General features: G+C 32.1%; 1 protein-coding gene across 1 annotated transcript; it reads right to left on the bottom strand.

Annotated features, from left to right (window-relative positions):
* Positions 1-300: 300 nt before the first annotated feature.
* LOC146898980 (G-type lectin S-receptor-like serine/threonine-protein kinase At1g67520) lies at positions 301-4,982 on the bottom strand. The gene is made up of 6 exons (XM_085733153.1): positions 3,713-4,982; positions 1,858-1,971; positions 1,563-1,762; positions 1,254-1,464; positions 687-924; positions 301-601 (listed from the first exon to the last, which is right to left on the bottom strand). The coding sequence occupies exons 1-6, from the start codon at positions 4,884-4,886 to the stop codon at positions 409-411; spliced, it is 2,130 nt and encodes a 709-aa protein (XP_085589279.1). The 5' UTR covers positions 4,887-4,982; the 3' UTR covers positions 301-408.
* Between the last annotated feature and the right edge of the window lie 11,767 nt (positions 4,983-16,749).

Below are 16,749 nucleotides of genomic sequence, written 5' to 3'. Positions count from 1 at the left end.
GTACAATATAAATATAACAATTTGTTCCATGCAACATATGGATCATCTTTTAGTTATTCAACAAATGTAACAACTTGTTCCATACACCTTTTTATTAGACGGGAGCACGAATTTTAATACGTAGAATCCACAAAGATTTCTTCAACAGAAGTTTCTTCCTTGCACGTACTTGTTCTACCATAGTATGCTGGTTTTTTAGGAAAAACACTTACTCTACTTTTATTTGTTAACATTGATATAACATTTGGCATGCTGGGCCGATCATCTGCATTTTCCTCAACACATAATATACCAATATGAACACATCTTAGAACTTCTTCCTCGGAAAAAGAACCCTTTAGTGCTGAATCTACTAACTGAAGAACCTTATTAGTCTTATGTTAAAAAAAATAAACAACACAAAAAAAATTATATGTTAGATGAGAGAGTCAAGATAAAAGTTTCACATACATGTCCTACTAGATTTAGTGGCTTGTCATCACTATAAAAGCTGTTATTTTTTCTACCACTGACAATTTCGAGGAGCATCACTCCAAAACTATAAACATCTGACTTTGTTGAAAAAACTCCTTCCATGGCATATTCGGGAGACATGTAACCACTACAGGAAATAAAAAAACAATCCTCATGAAAAAATCAACTAAATATACAGAATTTTGATGCTTGAAAGATCATGGGAAACTCACTATGTTCCAACAATCCTGTTGGTATTTGCTTCACATTCCTGTTTTATAAACGTTCTTGCAACACCAAAATCAGAAATTTTGGGGTTCATGTTTTCATCAAGGAGTATGTTACTAGGTTTCAAATCCCTGTGGATAATTCGGACTCTTGAGAAATTGTGAAGATACAATAATCCGTGAGCAATTCCTTCTATTATGCTAAAACGTTTATTCCAATCTAGCAACTTTCTTCTAGTGGAATCTATCCAATCAGAAAAGGAAAAGAAATACAATGTCATAAAAAAATGTATATATTTATAAGGAAACTACTAAAAAGTGCCCTTAGGGCATTGTTTAAGCATACAAATGTAGGAAATTTACATTGGAAATTGTGTAGTTATAACTTTGACATCTGTTTGACGTGTATTTTAAAATAAACAATTTCTTTTTGTGCTTTCCTTAAACAATGCCGTTAGGACCCTTGTTACCAAGACTCTATTTATAATTATTATCAAACCAAAAGTTGAAATAATTTTTGCATTTCTAACATTGACAAATTATTAAAAAAAAAAAATCACAAATTATACTCACCAAATAAAAAGAAGTCCAAACTTTTGTTTGACAGATACTCATAGATCAACATTCGTTCTTCTTTATGAATGCAGTGACCTAGCAGCTGAACCAGATTTGTATGCTGTAGCTTGCAGATGAGAGTTAATTCGTTTTTAAATTCAATAACTCCTTGTCCAGACGTTTTTGAAAGTCTTTTCACAGCTATTTCTTGTCCAGAAGGCAGAATTCCCTAAAGTGACGACAAAATGAAATTTTCAGTCCTTGAAATAGAAACTACTGAATAATGTATATTTAATGTTCATTGCCAACAATTCAGAAAACGGTCACCTTAAAAACAGATCCAAAGCCACCCTGTCCTAACTTGTTTTCAATTGAAAAGTCATCGGTTGCCACCATTATTGATGAATAGCTAAATACTTTCAATTCATCCTCATTGCTTAAATAAACTTCTAGGTCAATGGCACTAGAGGATCCGTTGGAACTTTCAAGATGTTGTATACTAGTCCTCATTATGTTTCTATCATTTTCTATTAACATAAAAAATTGGACAGATGAACATTTTTACGTGAAGGGATTGTGATAGTCAGATTATAAAATATAACTTCAAAAAAACTTTAGATACCTCGACTCATATATTTTCGTTTCATTTTGGCTCGATACAAAATGTACACAAAAATTACGAGAAGAGAAGTAGCTATTGCAACACTTATCCATTTCCACAACCATTTGGGTTTACCTGCATAAAATATTAACAAAACAAACCAATTCGAGTTACTTATAAGAACTGTGATAACTGTTGTAAAATTTCTGCCGCGGTGTTATATCATGAAGGAATTTGCATATCTACCAAAAAAAAAGGAGAAATATGTGTCAGACATCATAGGCCCCGAACCTGTTATAAATAATCTGCCATTGTAGCATGGCAGATTTCTGGCTGACCACCATAATCCACCATCTACAATTGATGACGCTGATTGTGATCGAATCTTACTACTCAAGATAATTTCCAAAACAACAGTCAATTTGTCTCAACTATAGGGCATTTGCGCTCGCACTGTGCATTTGTGGATTTTTGTGTTTTTTCTATATTATCTTTATCATGAATCTTAGGATATTTTGAATAACCCTAATTTATTATGTGAAGAAGTCATCGTATCATTGAGATATTTTTTAGTGAAATTTAATTTAAAACAGTGACTTATCAAATGGATACCTCTATATAAGCATACATAACAGACTTACCAACAAAGTGACATCAATGTATAAACATAACTAAAAATGATAATAAACAAACATTCACATTAATAAAAATGATCAAAACAAGTGACAATTACATATTTTTTCCACACAAATTAGATAGAATATAGCTAAACATCATTAGTACCATCCAAAGAGAACATCATAAGTACTATAAAAAAAAAAGAACATCTTTGTCTAATGTTGACTACTTAACAGTTAACACTAATTTATATCGAAAACAAACAGCAGAAGAAACATAACATTAGAGAGAAGAGAAACAGAGTAGAATTCAATCAGTGGTAATGGTTAGAAGAGAGAATAGCTATTGCTATGTGGTGACGAGAAACCCTATTTTTTTAGGTTAGAAGAGACAATATGATTTTGATAGCGCTGCCAGACTTGTAGTTTTATTTCTTATTATTATTTTTTTTTAAAGGAAATATGTAAGACAGAAGTATAGGTGTCGGAGTATAAGTAAGCTGTGTCGGAGTACAAATTAGTCGTATCCGACATATATCGGTCATTTTTTTTCCTTCAAAAAATAAATATTAACTGCCCGATACTTCTCCGATACGCGTATAGCGACGTATCCGACACGTATCGGTCATTGTTTTTCAAAAAAATAAATATTAATTGCCCGATACTTTTCCGATACGCGTATCGGGACGTATCGGGGCGTATCGGTATCGGATACGTGTCGGATACGATACTTCATCATTTTTGGAGTATCCGGGCTTTAGAGGGTTGGGCCGATAATTAAATAAACTATAATATATAAACACAAAATTGAAGTTGTAATAAGCATTAAACATATAGAGGTATCCACATATGGCGGAGTTTGACTACTAAAAAGTTTAGGTGGGTACCTACAAAAAATGACTTAGATATTTTACTGCTGCCATAAATTATGAAATTGTTTTTTATAGTACAACTGTTAATTACGGGAATTTGCAGTTGACAGGACAGTATAAGGGAGGTTTGATATGGTCCAAATGTAAAGTGAGCATTGCCCTCACTTATAAGCACGTGTCCAAACCAGCTCTTATCCAAAGTAAGACTCTTTTAATAGTTTACAAAGAAAAAAAGTTGTACATAGTCTTTGAGTTAAAGAATTACATGTTCAATTTTGCACCTAAAATTTAATATGGTCCCAATTTAATATGCGCCTATAATACGACACTAATGTCAAGTATATTTTATTCACTTTCTAGTTGGTAAAATGATATAGACATAAATACCTCGTATGTTCGCTCGCAAAAGGTAAAATTCTTCTCCACCAGCTACAAAATTATGACCTTCTGATGATAGAAAGAACATACAACCAGTTCCATTGGTATAAGAATTTTTGAATCCAAAGCAGCTGCAGTTTCTCCAACACATAGCTTGACAATCACTTATGGTATAGCTAGCATTTCCTATATCATTTAACATTGCCATATTGGGATTGGGATAACCTTCTTTGCTTTCAAATACATCAATAAAATTCCTGCAAGCAGGCTTGTCCTCGTACTCTTGGCACCCTTTATCGGTGTTGCAGCCATAACACACATCAGCCTTTGCTAAAGTATCTCCTTTCTTATTCCTGTTTATCAACTGACCATTTCCCATTAGAGACCATATAGTAAAGTCTTCATCATTTGATAGTGTAAATGAGAAGGAATCTTCACTCTCATTAGACACAAGTGTGTACCGAACTTCTTTATCTTCAGCTATATGCTCAAATTTATTATGTTTGATCAACTTTCCACTTTTCCAGTAAACTTTTTCTCTATGCTTAATGACCAATTCTCTTCCTATGGGCTCCCAATCAAGCCTGAATGGACCAGAAGCTGCTAATATTTTTGAATTTGCAATCCATGAAACCAGTGACCATTTTTTACCAGTTTCGTGATTCACACCTAATTTCATCCCAGGGAGTAAACTATCAGTAGGATGATCAAAACTTTGCCACAATACAATCTTGTTCTGAATATCTTGCAACACAAAGTTGCCTGTATCCAACAAGGTGGCCACAATAGCACTTCTATTCAAAGGTTGAGGCGAAGCATATAGGATTATTGGTTCCCCAATATTGGATTCTATTTTGAGCGCACCAGATTGGTTCAGTGATAACACTGCAGAATCCATTTCAACAGGTTGGTCTCGGTTAGCTATCCACACATACCAGTTATTTCCTCTGGGAGATATGCTGAGATAAGCAAGGTTATCAAAATCAGTTAATTTTTCAAAATTCATGCAATATTTACCTTCTTTAGAACATAGCTTGTATGTGGCATTCAGTTTATCTCCTGTCTTCAAACTATCATAATTTTCTGCTTTGACATTGATAGAAGTATTATCAGTAGACCACAAGCACAAGTATGTGAAAAGAAGCAAAAGTTGAGTTTTTCTTTGTGCACTACAAAGCACCATGGTTAATGCTTCAAATGTGGGAAGGTTAATTTGCAATTAAGTTTTGGATTAATAAAGATGGTGGTGTATGCATGTGGAAATGCGAGAAGAATGATCAAACAATAAAAGGAACTTTGTCATTCATTTTTATAATCTAAAGTAGAGTACCCTTTGGTAATTTTGTGAAAAACGTTATCTTTAAAAGACAAATATTAATTTTAAAATAGTAGGTACTACGTAGGGAAAATCATCATATATGTAAATTGGATGACAGTTAATTTATAAAAAGAAGTTTTCACATTCATTTCTCTAATCTAAAGTATACCGCACTTCTATATTTAAGTTATGGAACAAGTTGTCACATTTGTTGAATAACTAGATGTTGATACGTACGTTGCATGGAACAAGTATCTTGTTGAACTGTGTCTTTTTTGCATGGAACATACATACCTTTTGGCAGTGATGTATGTATGTTCTTACGGTCTTACCTATTCTCACGAGTCTTTTGTTGATGTACTATTTGGTGTTTAGCATTTTCCTTTTTTTGAGAACTCCTTATCTATCTATCTTGACTCATTTATGTACGTTATGGTTATGTTTCCTTTCTTTATCAGTCTTGCTTTAATTTTCTATTAAAATCTAAGGTTAATTAAGTAAATGATCTCTATAAATATTCAAAATTTTGTTTTTAGTCCCAACAAAATAAAATCACACTCCCTCAAAAAATAAAATCACACTTTTTAGTCATGCGGCATTTTCTTTAGCTTTTTAGGGACCTAAAGTGATGAAATAAATGTTTTACGGGGACTAAAATTGTTGACGGAAAATTTTAGAGGGACTAAAATTGTTTCAGTTGAGACCAAAAATCATTCTTGCAACTAAAATTTTACCTCATATATTTTTTTTTTTGTAATATAACTTGCGCCAATGACTAACAATCAAGGTATTTTATTTAAATGAAGATCACAACATTTAAGCCTTACTTCCTTCAAAAAAAAAACATTTAAGCCTTACTATTTAAATGGAATGATAATAATTATTACTAACCCAAAACAAAAGGCACATTGAATTCCTTTCAAAAAAAAAAGAAGAAGGCAAGTATTGCCTTTTTTTTTTTTTTTGAAGAAAGGCAAGTATTGCCTTTCTTTTCCTGATTTTATTGGTTATATAGAAAGGACACACATACTTACGTACTAGTCAAGAGACTTGTGTCCGTGTGAGTTTAGCTCAGTTGGTATGGACAATGCATAAAATATGCAAGGTCCGGGGTTTGAATCCCGGCCACCAAAAAAAAAAGTCAAGAGACCTGTGCAACGCATGAATGAGATGAGTATTTTTTGTATTGCTGTAAAGTAAATGTTAATTCTAAAAACACAATGCACAATACCTAATATATAATGTAATTTGTCGATAATTTAAATATAAGTGTATTGTTTCCCATTTGTATTTGGTTTTTCCACTTCTTGATTTTGTGATAGCAATTAAACTAAAAAGAAGTTACCGATTTTTGTGATTGGTATGCTTTTTCAGTGGCAGTTCCCCCGTCTCACAAGAATTGTCTCTTTACCAGTTTTTCTTTTTCTTAAAATAATTGTCACTTTAAAATACCAATGCAGCATTTATTATTTTTTTCCATTATTATACCCTTATTTATTGAATTTCATTCAACTCAACTACTCCACTAACTACAATTAATAAATGTGTTTTAGTAAATGATACTAATTTTACCATCAAAATCAACACAGTTAATCATTTTCTTAATAACCGTGCGTAAACCTTAAACGACTATTATTTAGAGACGGAGGGAGTATTAACTCTTGCACAACTAGTGTTAGTTAAAATTTAAAAGCGGTATGAGATATACTACGAAAAGTCCATCATCCTTATTTATTAATTATTATTATTATTATTATTATTATTATAAAGCTTAACCCCTATAGCTATTTCTAACCCTAATATTTTCCCCCCATTTCTCCCTCCACTTTTCTGAGTCATTGGATCTTGCACATTTAGGCGCCATTCAATTTTAGCCATTGATCATCTTACTTAATGCCAGCCGAATTTTTTTATCAAGTTTGCAATAATTTTGGTCAGCCGAATCCTTATTTTTTAACCTAACAAATTTCATTCCTATCCTCCTTTTTTTTTTTAATCAAATATTTTCTACACTTTTAGGTTTGCAATTATTTAACATAACAAATCTTATATAATAAAGCTTAACCCCTATAGCTATTTCTAACCCTAATCTATCTATATATAAAAGTTGTCCCAAGCCAATTTTGAAGCCCTAATTTTTCCAAAACCCTAATGGCTACAATTACTGTTTTACCCTAACTAAATCGTTAATCTATTTATCTATAAAAGTTAACCCGATAGCTTATCTATCTATATATCTATCTATATATAAAAGTTGTCCCAAGCCAATTTTGAAGCCCTAATTTTTCCAAAACCCTAATGGCTACAATTACTGTTTTACCCTAACTAAATCGTTAATCTATTTATCTATAAAAGTTAACCCGATAGCTTATCTATCTATATATCTATCTATATATAAAAGTTGTCCCAAGCCAATTTTGAAGCCCTAATTTTTCCAAAACCCTAATGGCTACAATTACTGTTTTACCCTAACTAAATCGTTAATATATTTATCTATAAAAGTTAACCCGATAGCTTATCTATCTATATATCTATCTATATATAAAAGTTGTCCCAAGCCAATTTTGAAGCCCTAATTTTTCCAAAACCCTAATGGCTACAATTACTGTTTTACCCTAACTAAATCGTTAATCTATTTATCTATAAAAGTTAACCCGAAAGCTTATTTTAGCCCTAATTTTAACCTAAACCCTAATGCTTAAATTTACTGTTTTAACCCTAATCTATCTATATATAAAAGTTGTCCCAAGCCAATTTTGAAGCCCTAATTTTTCCAAAACCCTAATGGCTACAATTACTGTTTTACCCTAACTAAATCGTTAATCTATTTTTATCTATAAAAGTTAACCCGAAAGCTTATTTTAGCCCTAATTTTAACCTAAACCCTAATGCTTAAATTTACTGTTTTAACCCTAATCTATCTATATATAGAAGTTGTCCCAAGCCAATTTTGAAGCCCTAATTTTTCCAAAACCCTAATGGCTACAATTACTGTTTTACCCTAACTAAATCGTTAATCTATTTATCTATAAAAGTTAACCCGATAGCTTATCTATCTATATATCTATCTATATATAAAAGTTGTCCCAAGCCAATTTTGAAGCCCTAATTTTTCCAAAACCCTAATGGCTACAATTACTGTTTTACCCTAACTAAATCGTTAATCTATTTATCTATAAAAGTTAACCCGAAAGCTTATTTTAGCCCTAATTTTAACCTAAACCCTAATGCTTAAATTTACTGTTTTAACCCTAATCTATCTATATATAAAAGTTGTCCCAAGCCAATTTTGAAGCCCTAATTTTTCCAAAACCCTAATGGCTACAATTACTGTTTTACCCTAACTAAATCGTTAATCTATTTTTATCTATAAAAGTTAACCCGAAAGCATATTTTAGCCCTAATTTTAACCTAAACCCTAATGCTTAAATTTACTGTTTTAACCCTAATCTATCTATATATAGAAGTTGTTCCAAGCCAATTTTGAAGCCCTAATTTTTCCAAAACCCTAATGGCTACAATTACTATTTTACCCTAACTAAATCGTTAATCTATTTATCTATAAAAGTTAACCCGATAGCTTATCTATCTATATATCTATCTATATATAAAAGTTGTCCCAAGCCAATTTTGAAGCCCTAATTTTTCCAAAACCCTAATGGCTACAATTACTGTTTTACCCTAACTAAATCGTTAATCTATTTATCTATAAAAGTTAACCCGAAAGCTTATTTTAGCCCTAATTTAAACCTAAACCCTAATGCTTAAATTTACTGTTTTAACCCTAATCTATCTATATATAAAAGTTGTCCCAAGCCAATTTTGAAGCCCTAATTTTTCCAAAACCCTAATGGCTACAATTACTGTTTTACCCTAACTAAATCGTTAATCTATTTTTATCTATAAAAGTTAACCCGATAGCTTATCTATCTATATATCTATCTATATATAAAAGTTGTCCCAAGCCAATTTTGAAGCCCTAATTTTTCCAAAACCCTAATGGCTACAATTACTGTTTTACCCTAACTAAATCGTTAATCTATTTATCTATAAAAGTTAACCCGATAGCTTATCTATCTATATATCTATCTATATATAAAAGTTGTCCCAAGCCAATTTTGAAGCCCTAATTTTTCCAAAACCCTAATGGCTACAATTACTGTTTTACCCTAACTAAATCGTTAATATATTTATCTATAAAAGTTAACCCGATAGCTTATCTATCTATATATCTATCTATATATAAAAGTTGTCCCAAGCCAATTTTGAAGCCCTAATTTTTCCAAAACCCTAATGGCTACAATTACTGTTTTACCCTAACTAAATCGTTAATCTATTTATCTATAAAAGTTAACCCGAAAGCTTATTTTAGCCCTAATTTTAACCTAAACCCTAATGCTTAAATTTACTGTTTTAACCCTAATCTATCTATATATAAAAGTTGTCCCAAGCCAATTTTGAAGCCCTAATTTTTCCAAAACCCTAATGGCTACAATTACTGTTTTACCCTAACTAAATCGTTAATCTATTTTTATCTATAAAAGTTAACCCGAAAGCTTATTTTAGCCCTAATTTTAACCTAAACCCTAATGCTTAAATTTACTGTTTTAACCCTAATCTATCTATATATAGAAGTTGTCCCAAGCCAATTTTGAAGCCCTAATTTTTCCAAAACCCTAATGGCTACAATTACTGTTTTACCCTAACTAAATCGTTAATCTATTTATCTATAAAAGTTAACCCGATAGCTTATCTATCTATATATCTATCTATATATAAAAGTTGTCCCAAGCCAATTTTGAAGCCCTAATTTTTCCAAAACCCTAATGGCTACAATTACTGTTTTACCCTAACTAAATCGTTAATCTATTTATCTATAAAAGTTAACCCGAAAGCTTATTTTAGCCCTAATTTTAACCTAAACCCTAATGCTTAAATTTACTGTTTTAACCCTAATCTATCTATATATAAAAGTTGTCCCAAGCCAATTTTGAAGCCCTAATTTTTCCAAAACCCTAATGGCTACAATTACTGTTTTACCCTAACTAAATCGTTAATCTATTTTTATCTATAAAAGTTAACCCGAAAGCATATTTTAGCCCTAATTTTAACCTAAACCCTAATGCTTAAATTTACTGTTTTAACCCTAATCTATCTATATATAGAAGTTGTTCCAAGCCAATTTTGAAGCCCTAATTTTTCCAAAACCCTAATGGCTACAATTACTATTTTACCCTAACTAAATCGTTAATCTATTTATCTATAAAAGTTAACCCGATAGCTTATCTATCTATATATCTATCTATATATAAAAGTTGTCCCAAGCCAATTTTGAAGCCCTAATTTTTCCAAAACCCTAATGGCTACAATTACTGTTTTACCCTAACTAAATCGTTAATCTATTTATCTATAAAAGTTAACCCGAAAGCTTATTTTAGCCCTAATTTAAACCTAAACCCTAATGCTTAAATTTACTGTTTTAACCCTAATCTATCTATATATAAAAGTTGTCCCAAGCCAATTTTGAAGCCCTAATTTTTCCAAAACCCTAATGGCTACAATTACTGTTTTACCCTAACTAAATCGTTAATCTATTTTTATCTATAAAAGTTAACCCGAAAGCTTATTTTAGCCCTAATTTTAACCTAAACCCTAATGCTTAAATTTACTGTTTTAACCCTAATCTATCTATATATAGAAGTTGTCCCAAGCCAATTTTGAAGCCCTAATTTTTCCAAAACCCTAATGGCTACAATTACTGTTTTACCCTAACTAAATCGTTAATCTATTTATCTATAAAAGTTAACCCGATAGCTTATCTATCTATATATCTATCTATATATAAAAGTTGTCCCAAGCCAATTTTGAAGCCCTAATTTTTCCAAAACCCTAATGGCTACAATTACTGTTTTACCCTAACTAAATCGTTAATCTATTTATCTATAAAAGTTAACCCGAAAGCTTATTTTAGCCCTAATTTTAACCTAAACCCTAATGCTTAAATTTACTGTTTTAACCGTAATCTATCTATATATAAAAGTTGTCCCAAGCCAATTTTGAAGCCCTAATTTTTCCAAAACCCTAATGGCTACAATTACTGTTTTACCCTAACTAAATCGTTAATCTATTTTTATCTATAAAAGTTAACCCGAAAGCTTATTTTAGCCCTAATTTTAACCTAAACCCTAATGCTTAAATTTACTGTTTTAACCCTAATCTATCTATATATAAAAGTTGTCCCAAGCCAATTTTGAAGCCCTAATTTTTCCAAAACCCTAATGGCTACAATTACTGCTTTACCCTAACTAAATCGTTAATCTATTTTTATCTATAAAAGTTAATCCGAAAGCTTATTTTAGCCCTAATTTTAACCTAAACCCTAATGCTTAAATTTACTGTTTTAACCCTAATCTATCTATATATAAAAGTTGTCCCAAGCCAATTTTGAAGCCCTAATTTTTCCAAAACCCTAATGGCTACAATTACTGTTTTACCCTAACTAAATCGTTAATCTATTTATCTATAAAAGTTAACCCGATAGCTTATCTATCTATATATCTATCTATATATAAAAGTTGTCCCAAGCCAATTTTGAAGCCCTAATTTTTCCAAAACCCTAATGGCTACAATTACTGTTTTACCCTAACTAAATCGTTAATCTATTTATCTATAAAAGTTAACCCGAAAGCTTATTTTAGCCCTAATTTTAACCTAAACCCTAATGCTTAAATTTACTGTTTTAACCGTAATCTATCTATATATAAAAGTTGTCCCAAGCCAATTTTGAAGCCCTAATTTTTCCAAAACCCTAATGGCTACAATTACTGTTTTACCCTAACTAAATCGTTAATCTATTTTTATCTATAAAAGTTAACCCGAAAGCTTATTTTAGCCCTAATTTTAACCTAAACCCTAATGCTTAAATTTACTGTTTTAACCCTAATCTATCTATATATAAAAGTTGTCCCAAGCCAATTTTGAAGCCCTAATTTTTCCAAAACCCTAATGGCTACAATTACTGCTTTACCCTAACTAAATCGTTAATCTATTTTTATCTATAAAAGTTAATCCGAAAGCTTATTTTAGCCCTAATTTTAACCTAAACCCTAATGCTTAAATTTACTGTTTTAACCCTAATCTATCTATATATAAAAGTTGTCCCAAGCCAATTTTGAAGCCCTAATTTTTCCAAAACCCTAATGGCTACAATTACTGTTTTACCCTAACTAAATCGTTAATCTATTTATCTATAAAAGTTAACCGGAAAGCTTATCTATCTATATATCTATCTATATATAAAAGTTGTCCCAAGCCAATTTTGAAGCCCTAATTTTTCCAAAAACCTAATGGCTACAATTACTGTTTCAGGATTTTGGTTGCTGTATTGTATCTTCAGTGGGGAGTTGATGTATCAATTAAGAGAGACGTAGCTAGCAGACTATCCATATCACTGTTTTTCAGCTTGCCGAATTCATTTAGACTGTTGTATTTTGTGAGAGGTGCCTTTTAACTGTGCAACTCATGCTTCTCTGTGGCAGAAGTTGCCTCTGTATAGTTTGCTGAGTATAAGTGATCAAGTTTCTTTCAATTGAGGCAAATAATGTGTCTTGATGAATTTTTTAGTGGCTTTGGTGTTATAACGCTCTTTTTCCCACATTGTAATGGTGTAAGTCCGTGACCAACTTATTGGTGTTGAATACTTATGTAAACTATAGTTATAGTTATGCTGAAATATTCTAATACATTAATTTTACTAACTATATAAAGAACAACCATCAATTCTCCTAAAAAAGTCATATTGTTTTAAGCCAAGAGCACTCGCACGTGATTTTTTATAGTGAAGTGATGTCATCTTGGATCAGTGGCTTTCACACTCTTATAAGGGTTCTATTGTTGTCTGATGTATCAAATTATTTATTTTTTAACAGCAAGTGAAGTATCAATTTATTTCCAAGTTTTCAAAAACTACATGTTTTGCATATTAGGTATGTTCCTAATCAATTGGCACACTTTTAGTAAAATTGAAAGAGAATAAAGAGTAAAATACAATTGTATTCCACTGAAGTGTGTTTATGTCACATTACTAATTCAATCTTAAAAATCATAAATCACTGATATTGAACAATGCATTAATAAGCTTCCTAGACACACTTTTGCGACAAGCTATTGGTTTTTTTTTTTTTTTGAAACAACAAAATAAGCTATTGGATGTATAGAGAGTGAACTGAATTGGATCACAGAGGAAACAATCAAACATGTGGAGGACATTAATATGATTAAGTTGTGATCAAGTTGTCTAAAAAATATCAAGTAGTGATCACGTTCCTATTACCCCATCCAGCAAAAACTTATAACTTAGACTACTTTTGTAAGATAAAATCTTATATTAGTGTAAAGTTGTGATAAATTTATTTTGTTTCATGTCATTATATTCGATTGTCTTATTGCGAATATAATATAAATGTCATACATGTTAGTCGCAACTAGCAATTTAAAAATCATTTGTTCAAAAATAATCTTCATCTATATCAGACCCGTGCGATAGCACGGGTGAAAAGTCTAGTATCTTATATAATAAAGCTTAACCCCTATAGCTATTTCTAACCCTAATATTTTCCCTCCATTTCTCCTCCACTTTTCTGAGCCATTGGATCTTGCACATTTAGGCGCCATTCAATTTTAGCCATTGATCATCTTACTTAATGTCAGCCGAATTTTGTTATCAAGTTTGCTATAATTTTGGCCAGTTGAATCCTTATTTTTTAACCTAACAAATTTCATTCATATCCTCCTTTTTTTTTTAATCAAATATTTTCTACACTTTTAGGTTTGCAATTATTTAACATAACAAATCTTATATAATAAAGCTTAACCCCAATAGCTATTTCTAACCCTAATATCTTATTATTATTATTATTATTATTATTATTATTATTATTATTATTATTATTATTATTATTATTATTATTATTATTATTATTATTATATAATAAAGCTTAACCCCTATAGCTATTTCTAACCCTAATATTTTCCCCCCATTTCTCCCTCCACTTTTCTGAGCCATTGGATCTTGCACATTTAGGCGCCATTCAATTTTAGTCATTGATCATCTTACTTAATGCCAGCCAAATTTTGTTATCAAGTTTGCTATAATTTTGGCCAGCCGAATCCTTATTTTTTAACCTAACAAATTTCATTCATATCCTCCTTTTTTTTTGAATCAAATATTTTCTACACTTTTAGGCTTGCAATTATTTAACATAACAAATTCCATCTAAAAAATGCATCGCACAAATTTTATTCCTATCCTCTTGCCTTTTTTTTATGAAGCAAATATTTTCTACCCTAACTTACTAAAGCTTAACCCCTCAAGTTATTGTTGCCCTAATATTTTCCACACATTTTTCCCTCCACTTTTCTGAGCCATTAGATCTTGCACATTTAGGCGCCATTCAATTTTAGCCATTGATCATCTTACTTAATGCCAGCCGAATTTTGTTATCAAGTTTGCTATAATTTTGGCCAGCCGAATCCTTATTTTTTAACCTAACAAATTTCATTCTTATTGTAACATCCCGCTCGTCAGCTAATGGAAATTTTACCTGTTAAGTGTATCAGAGGACTGTTGTTCATGGAAAAGCAAGTTAATGGAAAATATTTTGTGGCATGTCAGCTTTTTACGGGGAAAAGTATCAGAGTTGTGTTAAACACGTTTGAAGCAAGGGCTTAATGGTAAATGCGTGAAAGAGATATTTATATGGTTTTGACACCAAAAATATCTCATTTCCCATTCTCCTTCTCTCTCTATGTTTTGGGTAAAGAGTTTTCTCTCCCTCTCTCTCTAGGCCGCCCCATCCTCCCTCAAAGAAGTCATCAAAGCCTTCCAAATTCATGCAATAGATGGCTTAACAAGTAAGAAACAAGTGGAAGCATGGATTTAAGCATGGTTTGGTGGAAAGTTTAGGAATCAAGGATGAAGTGGAAGCTAGGGTTTGATGCTTGAAGCTTGAAGATCAAGTGCAAATCATTATGTGAGTTCTTAGATAGAACCCACCATTGGGATTATGTGTTTAATTGCAAGCAAATCATGATTTTAGTTAAGTTTAGAGGAAAAATGATTTTTAGTACCCTAGCCTTGATCTAGTCTTGTACATGTTAATATTGCCATGAAAGATGTTTTATAAGGTATATATATGTTGCTGGATGTTTTGGTGCATTGCAGGAACCATTGGAATGAGTTTTGGGTCAAAAATTGGAAATTTGGTACCACAGACCCGAAGAGCTACGCTATTAGCGAAATCTACGCTAATAGCGAAATTCACAGGATGAGCCACGCCCCAGCTGAGCTATTAGCGCAGCTCTCTGGACTTGGCCAACTTGCTTTGGGCTGTTGGCCCAGTTTAGGGTCTGTGGTGCATTCCGAAGCTTTTCTTTCGATGTTTTACAACTATTTAACCCCAAAACAACATCTAAGCAATGCACATAACATCAAATGATTCTTGAAATGAAAATCATGGTAATCTTAGCATGTAAGGCAAGGTTGGCATAGAGAGTTTTAGTCGAATTACTCGAGTAGCAAAGAACTAGGCATGGGATGAAAGTAGAGCCTTGACATAGCTTGTCAAGAACTAGAATAGTTAGTAAAGAATAGAATGCTAGGCATGAGTAGTATGCTTGATTAGATGCGAAGTGATATAGAGTATTCTCTTCGTATAGAAACTAGAGTGCCATACGAGTGTGGCCAGACGTGAATTGATTAGACATCTCTTCACATAGCAAGATAAGCAAGCATATAGTTTACCTCTAGTCGGATCGTATAGGCATCCGAGGTAAAAGAGATAACATTTATAGATTTAATACTCATGCATATATATATATATATATATATATATATATATATATATAGACCAAGACTTTTAAGTTAAGGGTGCCATGTCTCTTGTGACCACACTAGGTTGGCTCAAGGGGTTTCCATTAGGTGAAACGGGGTTAGCCGTAAGGAACCCGCATGTCACTTAGTAAGCAAGACGTAGTGGTCGTGTCTCTTGTGTCCACACTAGGTTGGTTCAAGGGGTTTCCATTAGGAGAAACAGGGTTAGCCGTAAGGATCCCGCACGTCACTGCAGGAGTGCCGTTGGTTATACCTTAGATAGGTTTCCATCGGATAGATAGGGATTGCGCTCGGGGTTACTCCACTCGGGGCTTTCCGTAAAATGAACTCAGATAATGCTTGTTTGTTAAACGCTAACTTATGAATGAATCTGACTGTGCATATTTATTAGACATATTTATGTTATGTCATAGAGCCTTGACGTAGATCGTCAAGAATTAGTAGAGCCTTGACGTAGATCGTCAAGAATAGTAGAACATAGACTTAGATCGTCAAAACTAGTATGATAGAAAGATAAGATACGTTGTTAGAAACATCGTATTTTGCATTAGAGAAAATAGAGAAAGATATGCCGATGACGATCTTATGTTTCCCCTAATCGTCCGGTTTAGAACCGTGTCATGATTATGTTAGAATTAGGCCTCGATACGTAGAGCATATTCTTGGCATTGTGGTTTTAGATTCCCCTTGACCGCCATGACACGTATAGGAAGTGAATCCTATAACAAGTGACCTAGTATGCACGACCGTCTAAGTATGCAAGTCCCCACACACGTATAATCAACCGTCAGGTTGTATTTTAGACACGTGGTGACCGTAGGTTTCCCCTGAGGTTGC

The sequence above is a fragment of the Medicago sativa genome, chromosome 8 (assembly GCF_051527215.1).
Source record: "Medicago sativa cultivar Bolivia chromosome 8, Bolivia_mono, whole genome shotgun sequence".
In the NCBI taxonomy this organism is placed as follows: Eukaryota; Viridiplantae; Streptophyta; class Magnoliopsida; order Fabales; family Fabaceae; genus Medicago; species Medicago sativa.
The sequence above is the reverse complement of the archived record's forward strand: the minus strand, read 5'-3'. Positions and strand labels throughout refer to the sequence as shown.

Coding starts and splice junctions, on each gene's coding strand:
- LOC146898980 (XM_085733153.1), bottom strand. CDS start 4,886: ATGGTGCTTTGTAGTGCACAAAGAAAAACTCAACTTTTGCTTCTTTTC. Junction 1,972..3,712: donor TTTGCGAGCGAACATACGAG/GTATTTATGTCT, acceptor TATTTTATGCAG/GTAAACCCAAATGGTTGTGG. Junction 602..686: donor AACAGGATTGTTGGAACATA/GTGAGTTTCCCA, acceptor TATTTCCTGTAG/TGGTTACATGTCTCCCGAAT.